General features: G+C 48.8%; 3 protein-coding genes across 3 annotated transcripts; 1 reads left to right on the forward strand and 2 right to left on the reverse strand.

Moving 5' to 3' along the window:
• The first annotated feature begins 119 nt into the window (after positions 1–119).
• Positions 120–1,614, forward strand: LOC6735185. The gene is made up of 4 exons (XM_002082123.4): positions 120–405; positions 1,062–1,129; positions 1,198–1,360; positions 1,437–1,614. The coding sequence occupies exons 1-4, from the start codon at positions 285–287 to the stop codon at positions 1,535–1,537; spliced, it is 453 nt and encodes a 150-aa protein (XP_002082159.1). The 5' UTR covers positions 120–284; the 3' UTR covers positions 1,538–1,614.
• On the reverse strand, positions 1,583–11,521 carry LOC6735187 (protein dopey-1 homolog). The gene is made up of 11 exons (XM_044922602.1): positions 11,323–11,521; positions 10,488–10,736; positions 10,171–10,349; positions 8,880–10,112; positions 8,504–8,804; positions 7,677–8,445; positions 7,514–7,622; positions 3,164–7,458; positions 2,812–3,007; positions 2,410–2,752; positions 1,583–2,343 (listed from the first exon to the last, which is right to left on the reverse strand). The coding sequence occupies exons 1-11, from the start codon at positions 11,356–11,358 to the stop codon at positions 2,122–2,124; spliced, it is 7,932 nt and encodes a 2,643-aa protein (XP_044778537.1). The 5' UTR covers positions 11,359–11,521; the 3' UTR covers positions 1,583–2,121.
• A 135-nt stretch (positions 11,522–11,656) lies between these two features.
• LOC6735188 (methionine--tRNA ligase, cytoplasmic) lies at positions 11,657–15,433 on the reverse strand. The gene is made up of 6 exons (XM_002082126.4): positions 15,185–15,433; positions 14,976–15,097; positions 14,063–14,898; positions 13,900–14,004; positions 12,692–13,843; positions 11,657–12,631 (listed from the first exon to the last, which is right to left on the reverse strand). The coding sequence occupies exons 1-6, from the start codon at positions 15,285–15,287 to the stop codon at positions 11,881–11,883; spliced, it is 3,069 nt and encodes a 1,022-aa protein (XP_002082162.2). The 5' UTR covers positions 15,288–15,433; the 3' UTR covers positions 11,657–11,880.
• Between the last annotated feature and the right edge of the window lie 7 nt (positions 15,434–15,440).

Raw genomic sequence — 15,440 nt, forward strand, 5'->3', positions numbered from 1 at the left:
ATTAATATTTATATAATTAACATTTTTTATAAATTTCCATGCTAGCACTACTCACAGTGGTAGTAGTAGGTAGTAGAGCTCAACAAAAAGTATTTTCGTGCTGCATAGTTTACGCAACCGTTTCTTCTGAGCGGCATCGGCATTTGCGCTACACTTATCATTTGATTCTTGCCCAGTGCGGTTGTGTTTCCGTGCGCTAGGAGTCCCCAAACCGGTTTAAGTGCCATACTAGCTGTACTATATTTGTATTTGGAAAAATTTGTTGTAAACAAAAGAGTTTCAAAATGAAAATCGACCTGACGGTGGATAATGGCCCGTGCAATACCGAATTGCGGAGCTGGTGCCTGGGAATCGCGATTTACTGGCTATTGAGCATGACTTTCAGCGTGATATTCGCTCCAAACGGTAGGAGAAATGCGAGGCGTGGCATTTGTTTATTTTCAGAAGATGATTGCCCATACTGACGCTATTTCCATAGAGAAACAATACATTCATGAATGTTCTCACATGCGAAATAAACGAATGAGCTAATCCATTCGAGACAAACGCGTTCCAATTCACAACCATTTTGGATACATCACCGCTCCATCGATGACGACATCGCCGACATGTTCGAGCTGACATTTCATTTAATTTAAAAGATTATTGAATTATGGTTGAACTGCCATATGTCATCAAAACACTTAAAGCCTGCATTACTCCATGTCCTAAAGAAGTTCTATGAACATTATTTTTGTGTTTTAAAGTATGAAATGTGTTTAAATTATAAATGAACTGATTTTTTAGGACATCTGAAGAATTTATGTTTTAGTGAATATTTATGTACATGAAGTGCATCAAATGATGTGTACTCATATACAAAGATACTTTTTGAAGTCGTATTCTCAAATTTCAAGCGGGAAGTAAGATAAGAGCACTGAGAAAGCTAAGTTATGCTTGGAATTCATTGAGTCACTTATAATCCCAAGTTTATATTTACTTTGCTGACTTTAACGGCTTTTTTATAAATCAAATATGTACGTTTAATAATTTCTATTTAAATTCATTTGACTCCCTTGCAGTTCTTAACTTTATTGGATTCGCCATCATAGTAGTCGCCAATATATGCTTAATGATAGGAACCCTCAAGGTAAGTAGAATACAACCGATCCCCTTTTTTTGAGTCAACAAAACCCAATCCACCTTTCCGAATTGCAGGAAAAGCCAATTCTGGTGTTCGTCTGGCTGATCTTTGCTGTCATTGAAGCCATCTCCTTTCCGTTTGCCATCTTCGGGGTTATCTTCCACTACGGAGGATATCGCGAGGCTACCGGAATGAGTAACATTTTCGGTGCCTTGTTCGTCTACATCATCACATTTCGTAAGTAACGGCTATGGACATCAAATTGAGTTAACAAAAATGTACAGATCATACATATTTTCCGCTACACTTTCAGTATTGATCCTCTTCAGCGCCCGAATTGTGTACTCCTTCTACCTCCAGCTGAAAAACAGCGAAGCCAGCAAACAAACGCCGCACGCCATGAATGTGGTTTAGTTCTTAACATGCTACATCAATTGTCGGTGAAGCCCACCGTTCATCTCAGTGTTTGCAATAAAATGCTTTGTTTTTTATTTGATTGCAGTTTGTCGTTAACGCACATCTCTTACCCACATCGACTCGGGATCAACTATCAACAGTTAAATACATTGGTTACATACATATACATACAGGGTGCTATTGGCTATTGGGCTACCGCGTTCTTAAACATTCAACATTTAAAACGATCGATCACACTACGGACAATTATATACTCTCGACACAGTTCTCTATCTATGTATATAGCTAGCTATCATACTCGGCATCGTCTTCTGCTCCAATCTGCTTACTTAGACATAAAATGGAAAGTTGGTCTTCTTATTGTTGCTGCTGTTATTGATGTTTTGCGACTGCGTAAAGCTCGTCTCGGCATTTTGGGTAGTTAGCTTAGCCTGCACGGCGGCCAGTATTCGCACAGCCTGGCCAGCGCTGCCCGACTCCATGGCAGACTCCATACCCAGGTTCAGGTTCAGCTTGAGCTCGAATTGTGATCCACTCGCTTGCATCTGCGACTGCGTCTGCCGGTGGGCAACAGCCGGTTTTCATCTTGGCGTGGTTATGCTGGGCAGCTTTTCTAGGAAATCATTGGCCAACACCTCTTCGATCTCCTTCAAGCAATTGGCCACATCGTTCTCCGTGTCGGCAAAGTTACGCGGTTGGGGGCAACTGATGCCCAGCGTAGTGAAAAAAGCATACAGTTCTTGCAGCGACTGCAGTTGTTGGAAGTGCAACATCAGGTGTCTATTGCTGGGGCGTTGCAGTATCTGGAAAAAATCCAAAAGGGACTAGTTAGCCAGATGACGCATACGATGGGAGAGGGAATTACTCACCGGCGACTGACTGGTGTACTTCATGTCCATCAGCCTGGCCACACGCCTTACATGCGGCACATAGAGCGCGCTGGGCAAGGTAGCCAGGTTCTCTAGACTTCCGTTGGGCAGGCGCACCTCCTCCTCGTGAACATCGAACTCGGTGCCCACAAAGGCCCATCTATACATTTGGAAATGTGGCAGCTTGGTGGCGGGCAGCACACATCCCAATTCAAGCAGCTTGCAGGCCTCCAATTGCACAGATCGCCAGTGCTGCATTGGTGTTTGGGAATTGTAACCATTGCTAGCTCCAGAAGCAGCGGACCAGGACACGTCAATCCCAGAAGGCAGGCGCAGTTGTTGGCTGCAAATAATGATAATATTAGTTTGACTGTTTTTTTTTTTCATTCGTGTTCGACTTACTTCCTCTCTTCGCTCTCCGATTTGAGCTCTTGTTCCATTTGCAGAAACACCTGCACCATTTCCGCAATGATGATGGGCCACAGCGAGGTGACGTGGTCGGGTGACATGCGAAGGAGCAGCACACGGAAGCACAGGAAAACGGCCGCTTGCACGGAAGGACCCATGGGAACCAGCCGCAGACTGTTGGCCAATTGTTCTGAGGGAATTAAGAATGTTAGTGCTGATGTTAATTAATTCCCCAAAGTGATGGTACTAAGCAATAAATAGTAATTATATTTTTATTTACTAAAAGTGTAAAGTTTGTTATTATTTGCTCAGTACCTAACGAAGGAGGAACATTTCGTTAACTTACCCTGGATGTCTGGCATGTACTTGTTGTGCTGGTCAAACTCGCTGCAATAGATAACGAAGGCGAGTCGCTTAAGCAACATGGACCGCTGCTCATACTCCTGGTCCCGGGAGGTGAAGATGTTTAGACTGCCCGCCTGCGAGAGGGAGACGCGGGTCATCAGCTCTCGGAACGTGGTGTTGTCGTAGGTCATCAGGCTGTCCATGATCATGCGCCAGAAGGGCAGGCACGAGAGGTGCATCTGGAAGAAGGCGTTGTCCAGCAGTAGATCCAGCATATCCTTTCGCCAAGCCTTCCTGGTGTACTGGTAGCCACTCAAGCTGGCCAGCAGGGCAGAGCAGGCGTAGAAAAAGGGAACATTCCGAGCAGTGTGGTTCTTCAAATACGGAGTAATATTGTACAGCAGTGGGGTTACTATGTTCACCACCTTGTCCTTCTCCTGGGAACCATAGGCCACGTCCAGTAGATTTGAGAGTATTGCTGCCAGAACACTCTGAGCCTGCAGCGAATATTGCTGTAGACCTCCGCCTCCAACACTGTTATCCTTGGCTAGCCCATCGGTATCCTCTTTTACAGCCAGATTGCGACGCAACCAGGTCGTCTGCTCTAGACAGGATCCAGCCACGCTAGAGAGAGAGTCCACCAAACGAGAGGTGACATCGTGTAGCTCACGCACTTCTTTTTTGTCCTGGAATGGCATCTGCGGGCAGCGCTGGACAAACTCGTTGAGTAGCATCAGCAAAGCGAACTGCGCCGGTGGTGTCAGATTCAAGCCATCGCGGATGAGGGCCAGCAGCGAGCTCCATGCATCCGCTAATTGAGGAGCTGGAGCCGACTTCATGTAGAAGTAGAAGAGCTCCAGAGCACTCACCTCAATGCTGAGCTGGGCAGGTGGCCGGTGAATTGGCGGAGGTGAGCGCACAACATGGTGCAATGTCATCACAAAGGAGTCCATGGGCATTACACGTATGCTGGATACTAGTGACACCAAAGAAAGCTGGGCAGGACATGCCTGCAGCACGGAATTCCTTTGGAACTGCTCTGCGATGCTTAATCCGCTCATATTGGTTGCGATTCCCCGCTGCTGCCAGGTGACAGCGACGGCCGCGAGGAAATTGCAGCCGTGATGCAGGGACACCGGGGATAGGAACTCTAGAAGCTGCTGGCGAACCGGTCGCAGTTGTCCCAGCTCGCTGTCCCATATGGCAGCCACGCTGCTCATTATCCTTGGAAGATGAGATAGGACCGCATTGCGAGCAGCCTGCAGTTGGGGATTCCGTGGAGCAGGCGCTGAAGTGGAGGACTCGCTGGCCGAGAGGAACGAATGAACGATGCTGTTGAGCAACTGACCCGTGCTGGAACTCTGCGCCGACGAGCTGGTCTGCGGGTAAGCTTGGTTAAACAGGTGTGAGAGCGCCGTCTGCTGCGTATTGTCTAGTAAACAGTAGTGACACAAGATGGTTAAAGCCTCCAGTTGGGATACCACGTAGTCCGGAGGGAAGTGGCGCTGCTGGGGTAGACCCATCTTGGAAATGCGGTCAAGATTGCTGCACAGTTGATGCACTACGCTGATCACAATGTTCGTGAGTGAGCCAAAGGAAAAACAATTGAGCGAGGAGGTCACCAAATCAGTCCAGTTGCGGTGCAAGTGGCGCAACCGTTCTTGCTGCAGTGCACCCAACACTGCGGCCAGGAACATCGGCTGCTGGCTAATCAGACAATTGGGAAGGTACTTTACATTGGCCGTCGCACCTTCTGCTAAGCGAGTGGGCGACGCATTGCCTGCTGAGTCCTCCCCGGGTGCGGGCGGCGTATCCTGGCGGAGCTGATGAACCTCGTGCTCTAGGCGGATTACAGCCAAAAGCAAACGTAGCAGTTGAAGCTGGAAGCAGTCTGCATGCAGCTGATCATCCTGAGGATCGTTGAAGCTGAGGACCTGCTCCGCATAGCTCCCACTGTTTGTGTTGCCTTTACGACCATAACTGCACACAGAGCTGTTGAGGCAGTGCAGCATCACCTTCTGGAGCTTAGCGCGCGCCAATAAATCTGCAATATAGTTGGCCAGACCCCGGCCCATGCCCTTGACAATCTCTATAAGTTCCGAGCAGATCAGGGTCAGCAGTTCAATGCTCTCCAGCTGAATCCTTCGATTATTTACAATGTCCTGCAGTGTTGGAGACTGCCGCTGGGCATCTAGCGATTCTTTTTGAAAGTATCCACGTGCATAGAACAAACAGAGCGTGACCAGGAGCTCCAGTTGCATGCAACCCCGATATCCTTGGGCATACTCGGAGTTCCCTACGCTCCCATCAAATCCTTTGCCGGAAATGCTCTTACGATGGCGTACGAGCAACTGCTTCAGACTTGCGCTCGAAAAGGATGTGGTGATGGACAAGCAAAGGAAGGTACGTTTGTCGCAGCAAATGATATTGCGAAGTGTCTGCAGGGCATACAACGTTTGACGGGTATCGTAAATAGCCAAGTAAATCAACAAGTGGTTGTGGTACAGGTGAGCCGCATCTGTCAGGGAAACGGTGCTCTTCATGGAACTGCGCACACTGATCTGCTCCTCTGCTGCCGCCGCCGCTGCAGCAGCTGCAGCTGCATTATTTTGCCGCAGAATCTCCACATTCTGCTTGCCCTTTTCTAGGGTTTTCTGCATATCGGGCTGAAGCTTGCTGGTCTCCAAGCTGAGGTTGCGTCGCTTGTCTTCTACATTAATGGTGGATTCGGTGCCGGGCTCTGTTTCTTCCTCCTGCTCCGGTTGTTCTACATGGGAGCCACTGATGTTGCTGTCCGTGGAGGTCTTTGAAATGCAACTCAGACGTTTCTTGTCCCCAGAAGTGAGCAGCTTCTTACGCTTTCCCAGCTTCTTGTCTTCCCGGAAATATTCATCAGCAGGAAGCGCATCTGCCTGAAGGTCAGAAATACTATCGTGATCTTTCTGCTCGAGCGAGTTGAGACTGTTTTCTCCTGGGGTTTTCTCCCTGGTTAAGCGATAGGTCTTGCGGCTCTTGATCTTTTCGTGCTGAGTCAAAGCGTCAGTGACACTTTCACAGTCGCCCACGAAGCGCTTGACATCATCGCTAACTCCTGCACTCGAACTGACAGTGATGCTGTCTTCCTTCTCTATGCTCGTTTCGCGAAGCTCAGAGTCCGACTCAAAATCGCTGCTGTCCGAATGGTCTGTGATATCCTGGTCATATTGAAGACTGTTATCCGGTTGATTTGTAGGTTGCTCCTGTGATGGCTGCTCACTCTCGTCCATTGCGCTGGCTAGTTTCTGCTCCAGCGGGGTTTCCTTGTGTGGGATCTCAATACGCGGCTCCTCCAGATCCGTTTCGTCGTCAAAGTCGTTAGCATTCTCAAGTGGATTGATTATCAGACCTATGGTGTTCATATCCTGGGTTGCCTCAGCGCAAGTGGCGACCGTAGATTTGTCGCTAACAAAGTTGGATACCTTGTTGGCCTTTCCTCCACTTAATGTCACTCCAAAGATCTTCTTGGGGAAGTTTCGAATGGGACTCTTTTTCTTATTTCCACTGGCTGTCTCCATGTGATGGTACTTTACATTGCCTTGTTCCGAACTGATAGCGTATACATCCCGCTCGAAAGCAGGTGTAACCTCCGTCTCCGATTCACGGTACAGCTGCTGCATGTGGACGATGCCTACGCGCTTGGAGCTGGCCGAAAGTAGGATCTTGTAGAGAGGCTTCGTCAGCCGAGCAAGATCACCACGCAGAAGCGATGCCTGCAGCCAGTTGGTCACAAACGTGCGCTCGGACATGTAGTGTGGTAATGCGAGTGTATCCAGCACTTTCAACAGCGTTTTCTCGAAACCGCGCGCTGTCTGCTTGTCTCTGCCCAGATGCCACAGCAGTTCGAACTTCTTGAAGCTTCGGGCCTGACTCTCTCTTAATCTCTCAGTGGACTCCGTTGGACAGAGCAGCTGAGCTTCAGCCAGCCGTTCCATTTGAAAGTTACGTATGGCTGCCTTTCCCAAGTCTGAGCGTGATTGTGATTGCATTTGAAGCAAATGTTGCGACTGCATTCGATTGCCGATGACCGTTTCTACCAGACCGCTTTCGAGGCAGCTGTGTAGCTGATGAAGGAGGGCTGCTATTTGAGCAGGATCTATGCCTGCGGTTCCTAGGTAATCCCACAGAATAGAGCTCACCAATTGAAAGACGCGCGTGTGCTGCTCCATATAGCTGACATGCCCGAACTTCAAAAGCGGCAGCATCACTACGAAGGTGACTCCTGGGCTGGTCGTGTGCTCGATTTGGGAGCGCAGTAGGCTAAAGACAGTAATGGGTTATTATAATCTTTTCAATAAAGTTTATTTTCGCTTACCTTATTAGATCGAATAATGTGGTAATAGAAGCCACTTGCAGCTCCTTGTCACTCTGGGCAAAGCATGCCACCAGGCATAGGACCTTCAACCAGTTGGGCAACTCAGGCTCTAAAGCAGAGTAAGGAATAAACTCAAAAGTATTAAAGAATCTTAACAACTCACCATTTTTGTCCAGCACAACGTGTTTGTTGCAGTTGGGAAAGGTTGACATCTCCACCAGTAGAGTGGCCGCCAGTTTAACAGCCCCGCGGAGAGAAGAACTCAGCTGGAGCTCAGATAGTTGTTGCACACTGCGCTGGGTCTGTCCATCAATGAGCAGGCTCTGTTGCTTTTCTTCCTGCGCTTCGCTATCGCTACTTAGCTCACTAGCACTGGCGGGCAGCGGCAAAGATCGATTGAGCAATCGCTGTAGTTGCTTGGAACGCGGCACAATGTCAACGCGTAGCAAGTTAAACAGTCGCTCGATTTGTGACTCCCTCACTGGGCACTCGTGATCCAGCACCTGCTCAGCCATGAACAGATTGGAAGTATGGATGGTGCTAGTGGTTCGCTGTAGCTGAACCTTAACAGAGCATTCCTTTGGTTCCGATTCGATATGGAGGAGTTTGCGGGACAAGTAAACCTCGAAAAAGATCTCATACTGTCGTATGCACTTCTCGAGAATCGAGAATCCACGCTGTTGGGTAGCCCGGCTCTCCTCATCCAATTGAAACGGCGGCGTCTGATCGGGTGGAGCACTTTTGGGTTCTTCTGCGCTAGGTCCATCTGCCACTTCAGCGGATGCATTTGATTGAATTAATACAATATCCTTGGGTCTCTGTTTCTTGGGGCTCCGTATAAATGGTACCTTGGCCTTGGCCTTGAGCTTCTTTATGCTCCGCGGAGTGTCCAGATCCGATGATGACTGCTGTCCAGTGTCCGAGGCACTGATCTGTATTTAAGACACGATAAATAAGAGATTCTGACATATCTGTCTACCAGTTACTCACATCTTTATCCAACTCAGAAAGTCGAGATATTGACTTGGCCTTCTTCTTGTTGGGACTTTGACGCCCCACGCTCTGATTGGACGCTGAACGACGGATGAGTTCTTCATCATTGGGATCTGTGCTGTGCAGCGTATTTTCGGCAAACTGATTTAATCTAGAGTCGGACTTGCTCTTCTCAAGGGAATTACCCTGCGCTCCGGCCTCGGTCTTGCTGGCATCGCTAGCCGAATTCATTGTTATCTTTTCATCCGACGATGAGCCACCGCTCTGCTCTATCAGCTTATTCAGTTTTATGGGACTTCTGCATCGAAAACAAAGAGATAAGGTGGTTAATAGGGATCGCCTGATGGGTCTTTGTTTCTCATTTTTAACTTACGTTATCATGGGCTGCACCCTCGAGACGATCTTCATGCAGAGCTTTAGCGACGCCGTGATCTCGTTGCTGCTGACGTGATCCATGTGTAGGGAAAGAAGTTGAGTGATGGCCAGGAACACCTTGGGTAGATACACCCTGGTGGTTTCCGTGTACATCTCAAGAGAAACGGTTTCCAACAGGAATTCTGTCAGCACGCAGATCTCTAGTACGCACGGATCTCCAGATCCTACGTCGCATGCATATTTTCCGGAGGTTTCACCCGCCTGGGATTTTTCTTGCGTGGAGTTCGCCTGCTGGCAGGCTTTCTCAAACATGTTCGTCATGTAGCTCCAGATATATGCTGGGTCGAATGTGGCAAACAGCAGATTGGCAGATTTTAAAGCCTCCGCGTTGCCACTCGAGATATACATTGCCCGAATAATGTCATGAAGCACATAGTCAAGTACGGCGCTGCCAATCTCTGCCTTATCAAGAAGGGAAAGCATGATCCTGTAGGGCTTTAGGTCCATGGGTGCACACTCCAAGCTCAGTCGCAAGGTGGTGATTAAAGCTCTGATAAGAATGTGACGCGAGTGTTTGACGAAATAAGGTTCCGGTTCCTCCTCCAATGGGGCGTTTGAGGTGTCCAACGATAAGGTATCATAGGTTGGTGAGTTTTTGGCCACCTCGCTGCCCAAAAGCCAGCTGAACAGTCTTCTGTTCAGCGACATGTCCCGCCGCAGTATAGTATTGAGCCCATTGGTGACTAGTTTCACTAGATCATCCTCGGAGAGCAGCACCGTATGCATGGGGAAGCCGAGCAGCAGGAACTCCAGGGTGTTTCGCTGCACCAGGATCAAGGAGTCATTTAGGCAGACACACAAAGCTGACATCATGATCTCTCTGTTGTGCCCCATAATGTAGATCTGCTCCTGCATGTCCAATCGCTTGTTGAAATGCTCCAGCAGGTAGGTGATGGCCGGCAGTCGAATTGCCGCATTGTTGGCCACCGATTCCCACAGAACTGTGTAAAAGTGCATGGGATTGACGGCATTGCAGACTTGTTTTAGTAAAGCGCTAATCCGCTCGAAGTGATCCAGACCGCAGTCGTAGCCAGGTAGCACTCCGTTCAAGAAACCGCTCAGAGCGGGCCTCAGTTTGTCACCCAGGGGTACGAAATAGGTTTCATAGATGGCCAACAAGGCGGGTCGCACATTCATGGCCGCATACCCAAGGAGCGGGAATAGCCCAGCGCTGCAGGCAAAAAATACATATTGGTAAGAAAACAATCGGAGTTATCTCGTCCACTGACCTATATATAAACTCCGTGGCCAGACGCTCCGGTCCTGTTTTGCTGAATATCACCGAATAGGTCTCCAGGGCTTTCAGATGCACCCCGGAGGGCAGGGCGGGATGCATGCATTGGGCCAGACGCTTGGCTATTTTGAGTCGCCGGGGTATGACCTGGTACTGCGTATTGCTCGATATCGCCTGTCGAAAGAGGAGGGCACAAATTAAAAACAAGTCGAGATAAGGCTTTTGAAATTGAATGGGTTTCCGGAAACTGATGTGAGTCAGTAGCTCCGACGCTTATCTGTATTGCCACAGATGGAACCATGAGTGTTATACCTTACTGAGCTTGCCCAGAGCCGATATCAAATCCGCCCATTCGCTGGAGTACTCGAAATTGCGCAGCGCCTTGTCGATATTGGTCATATATGTGCGGTACTTGGCCTCGGCCATGAGCTTCTGCTCCTCGACGAGTGCGTCCGCGGATTCCATGGCGACGTCTTTTGCCAGTGGGCTAGCTGGCTCTAAATGTTGCTTTTCGCTTGGGTTCGATGATTTCTTGATGGGTTGGCTTTGTGGCAGAGCTCTCTGTGAATAATCAATGGCAATCAATTAGCAAACACTTGTTGCCCGCGGCGCTGCGTCCTTGAATTCCAACTCCCCCACACAAATGGTTGATTTTCTTTTTTTAGTTCACTAAAAATTTAATGCATTGCATATTGGAGCAGTGTGGCAGCCGGAGCACCTGTGAAAAACTGGCGATTCTTTCGCCTAATTGGAGGGTCTGTCAATTGACCCTACATCGAGTGTATATATATATGGGATGCCTCGACGCGCTCGACTGCAAAATCGGTTTGAAAGTAATGTCGCGTGGCAGGAACAAAATAAATTAATTTCTGAATAAATTTCAACTCTCTCTCTCTCACTCTTTCTCCTTCTCTCCGCAGTGAAGTGCAGTTAGAGCAAAGAAGAGAGGGGACCAGCTGATGACGAATATTCTGCTGTTTTCATGAAAACCGTTGTGATGGAGGGGGGGAAGGGGGCGCGTGACGGGACAGACACACTTTGTTTGTGTCGCCCATTCGTTGTTTTTACTTTTCACAAATTACTCAACTGTTTTCAACTACTTCCCCCCTTACCACAGCGAATGTTTCTCAGTTCTAGCACATTTTACATTGTTTAATATTGCACTTTTGTTTTCGTGTTGCATTTACATGGCAAATTTTTTGCTGTAACTCGCTAGCGGTGGACCTCCGATGATAACCGTGACTTCTTCACCGATATTCTTAAGTCGCGATAACCAATTGTTGGCAAAACAAAACTGCAAATTGAATTTAACACACAAGCTTAAAACTAATTTTTAAAGAGAATTTAACTGCTAAGCAACCAAAAAATTTACTACAAAACTGCACTTACCATATTAAAAAAATCTTTGTGTCACATAAGTAAACAATGCTTATCGATAACTAACACTGTAATCTAATATCGAAATTTAAAATTCAATTCCATTGAAAGTCAATTGTGTTTTTATTTTTCTTCACAAACTCAATAAATTACTAACTGAATATTTAGCCATACTTCGAATAAATACAAAACGTTGTTAAATGCAAACGCAAAACTTATGGGAGATGAATTGAACTGTGCCAGTCCGTGACTAAAGATTTGCCATCGAATGCCTGATTAGGTTGAGGTAAAAGCGTCCAGCGTGATTTTTAGTTAGGAAGTGTGATGTCTACTTCTTCTTTTTGCCCTTGCCCTGTCCACCAGCAGCTGGTGTTCCAGTCAGCGCCGCCAGCTCGTTTTTGAGGGACAACAGAATATCAACTTCGGGTTTCCACACTGCGGCATCGCCAGTGGCCTTAAGAGTCCTGACCTTTTCGGCCTGCTGGGCAATCTTGCCTTCCAATGCCTTCACCTGGGCAGCAGCAGCCGGGGCGGCTGGTGAAGCAGCAGGAGCTGCATTTGCTGCGGGAGCTGCCTTTGCCGCCTTTTGAGCCGCCTCCAGTTGCTTTTTGAGGTCCAGCAGGATATTTACCTCCGGCTGCCACACAGCTTTGTCTTTTGTGCTGCCCTTAAGCTTGCGCACTTTGTCGCCCTGCTCTTGGATGGCCTTCTCCAGATCCTGAACTGATTGTGATCCATTCGATGGTGCTGGAGTCGCGACAGGCGCGGCGGCAGCTGCAGTCTTCTTCTTAGCCTCTTCCAGCTGTTTCTTAAGGTCCAGCAGTTTGGTCACCTCCGGTTGCCACACGGCCTTATCCTTGGTGCTTGCCTTCAGCTCACGCACTTTATCGGCCTGAGCTTGCACGGCTTTTTCTAAATCAGCAGCGCTAATTTGTCTCTGGGCAGCACCATTTGTGTCCTGAGCTCCACCATACTTGCCCTTAAGTTCGTCGATGAAGGACTGCTCCAGTTTGGCAAAAAGCGGAGATGGTTTGCCGATTATGTGACCGGCGGGCAGAAGCAAAGTGACAAATGGTTTCCTACGATGGAGAAAGTTATAATCTAACTTTAACTTAATCATTCAGTTATGAGGCACTTACTCAGCATTGAGCGGCGTCTGTTTTGCGTTAAGCTGGCCAAAGAGAGTCCTGGCCGTGGTTGGCATGTAGGGGAAGAGGAGGTTCGCCAAGAGGCAGGCGATGTTGACACAGAGACCAATTATCGTAGACGCTCGCTTCTTTTGATCATCAGTGCCCTTGAGTAGATTCCAAGGCTGTTGGCTTTGCATGTATCCATTGCCATGTCGGGAAATGGCCAGCAAATGACGAACGCCATCCCGAAGTTTGGCCTTCTCCATGGAGTTGATGTAACCACGCAGCTCTCGGTTTATCAACGCAAGCAGAACAAGTTCATCCTGAGTGGTGATCACTTCGGGAACAGTGCTGCTGAAATTCTTTTCGCAGAAGACCAAGGCGCGGTTCACAAAGTTTCCCAAGTTATTCAGCAGCTCCGAGTTATTTCGGGCAGCCAGATCATTCCAGCTGAAGCTGGAGTCCTGACCTTCAGGACGCGCAGAGGCCAAGTAGAATCGCCAAACATCAGCTGGAATGCCAGTTTCCTGGGCATCGTTGCCGAATACGCCAATACCCCGACTCTTGCTGAACTTGCCGTCCTCGTAGTTCAAATACTCGGTTGCCATGATGTGCGATACAAGTGTATGTCCCTTGTTGATGGCCAGTAGGACACTGGGCCACACCACCGAGTGGAAGGGCACGTTGTCCTTTGCCATGAACTGGAAGAGCTCGACGTCTGTTCCCTTGGCCGGCTGCCACCACTGCTGGTACTCCTTCGTGTAGCGCTTGGTCATGGACACGTATCCAAATGGAGCATCAAACCACACATAGAAGACCTTCTTCTCAAAGCCCTCGTGTGGAACGGGAATGCCCCACTTCAGGTCGCGTGTAATGCAACGCGGCTTGAGGCCTTCCTTCAACCACGCCCTTGTGATCACCTTGGCGTTATGCGTCCATCCTCCCTCTGACTTATCAACCCAATCCTTGAGTTGTGGTTCCGCCTTTGGCAAATCGATGAACAACTGATCGGAGGAACGCAGCACTGGGGCAGTGTTGCACACCTTACATCTGGGACGGATCAGCTCAGTGGCGTTGACCAGCTTTCCGCACTTGTCGCACTGATCACCGCGGGCATCCTCATAGCCACAGCCAGGATGCGGGCAAGTACCCTCGACAAAACTGTAACAGAATAATAGGTAAGTTTGAGCTTCAAATAGAGTATCAAAAATACCCACCGATCAGCCAGGAAACGATCGCACTTTTGGCAAAGCAACTGCTCCACACTCTCTGTGATGATGTAGCCAGCTTTGAGGACATCCTTAAATGCCTCCTGCACAATGCTGTAGAAAACAAGCGTTTTTTGATTAGGATATCATTACTTAAGCAGCCAAAACTTACTCTGTTTGCTCTTGGGTTGTGGTGCGTCCAAAGTAATCAAAGCCAATGCCAAACCAGCGGTATATGGCGTTGTGCAGTTCGAAGTACTTGTCGCAGATCTCACGGGGAGTAAGGTTCTCTGCCAGTGCCTTGTTCTCGGTGGCCGTACCGTACTCATCCGTGCCGCAAATCAAGAGTGTGTTGTAGCCAGCAGAACGCGAGTAACGAGCATAGATATCAGCGGAGAGAACACAACCAATGATGTTGCCCAAATGTGGCACATTGTTGACATAGGGAAGCGCGGAGGTGATGAGCACGTTACGCTCACCGGGCTTGGGAAGAACAGTTCGCTCCTCCTTGATTTCCTTTGGAGCTGTGTAAGTAAAGGCAGCCTTTGCCGCGCTTATTTCCTCATTTGTAACAGTATCCGCCACCGTTGGCGTAGTATCCACAAGCAGTTTGCTTGCATCCGCCAGACTGAGACGTTTTAATGGTACGTGATGCAAACCACCATAGCGATTTGACTGCTGAAGCGCATTAAAGCTGAGATCCTTCAGTGGCTGTTCGGCAAGAACTTCCTGCACTTCGGGTAGGGCTTTCACCCTCCCATACCAATCCCTCAGGTTGTCTACATTCTGTGCACCTTTGAGTGTGCCATCGGGAGCAAGGAGCGACCAAATGGCGATGTCGGCGGCACTGGGTTTGGCGCCAGCCAGGTAGGGTGTAGCTTTCAGCTTGTCATCGAGCTTCTTGACCAGGGCATTCAGCACGGGCAGCGCGTTTGCGTCTGCCTTGTGGCCCACAGCCATGTGGTGGGCCAAAGCCGGGGCCAGCAACGTGGCAGACCATTCCAGCCACTGGGGGGAGAGCACATACGGAAATTAGTTTAACCTTCAGGGGTCGTGGGCCAATAAGTAATTTTCGGAAGCCCTACCTCATCGCGCTGCTGCCCCTCGCCCACGAGAAGGTACTTGGCAATGGCCGCCGGCGAGAACAGACGCAATCCGTTGTCCAGCTCCAAAGTGGGCAGCACCAGCAAGTCCTTGTACTTGGAGTCTGCAATCAACAATAGTTATTGCATCAGAAATGAGTCATTTTAAGGGCATTCCCCAGAATTCGAAGGGATTCCGTGGCAGAACTCACCATTTAGGTTAACCAACTGCACCTTCACCGGCCGCTTGGCGAATTTGGCGAGCATTAGCAGCTGCAGTCCCAGCGGGTTACCCTCATTCGTGTAGATTATCATTTTGCCGGGAGCGGACGCTAATTCTAATTCAATTTACGTGGCAAAAAGGGTTAAAAATCCAACCAAATTTTTGACGATGCCCACGAGAAACTATTATTTTGGTGATGGGACAGATGGAAAAGCTGTCACGCCGTCGGTTATGTTATCGATTAC

Source organism: Drosophila simulans, chromosome 2R (genome assembly GCF_016746395.2).
Source record: "Drosophila simulans strain w501 chromosome 2R, Prin_Dsim_3.1, whole genome shotgun sequence".
Lineage (NCBI taxonomy): Eukaryota > Metazoa > Arthropoda > Insecta > Diptera > Drosophilidae > Drosophila > Drosophila simulans.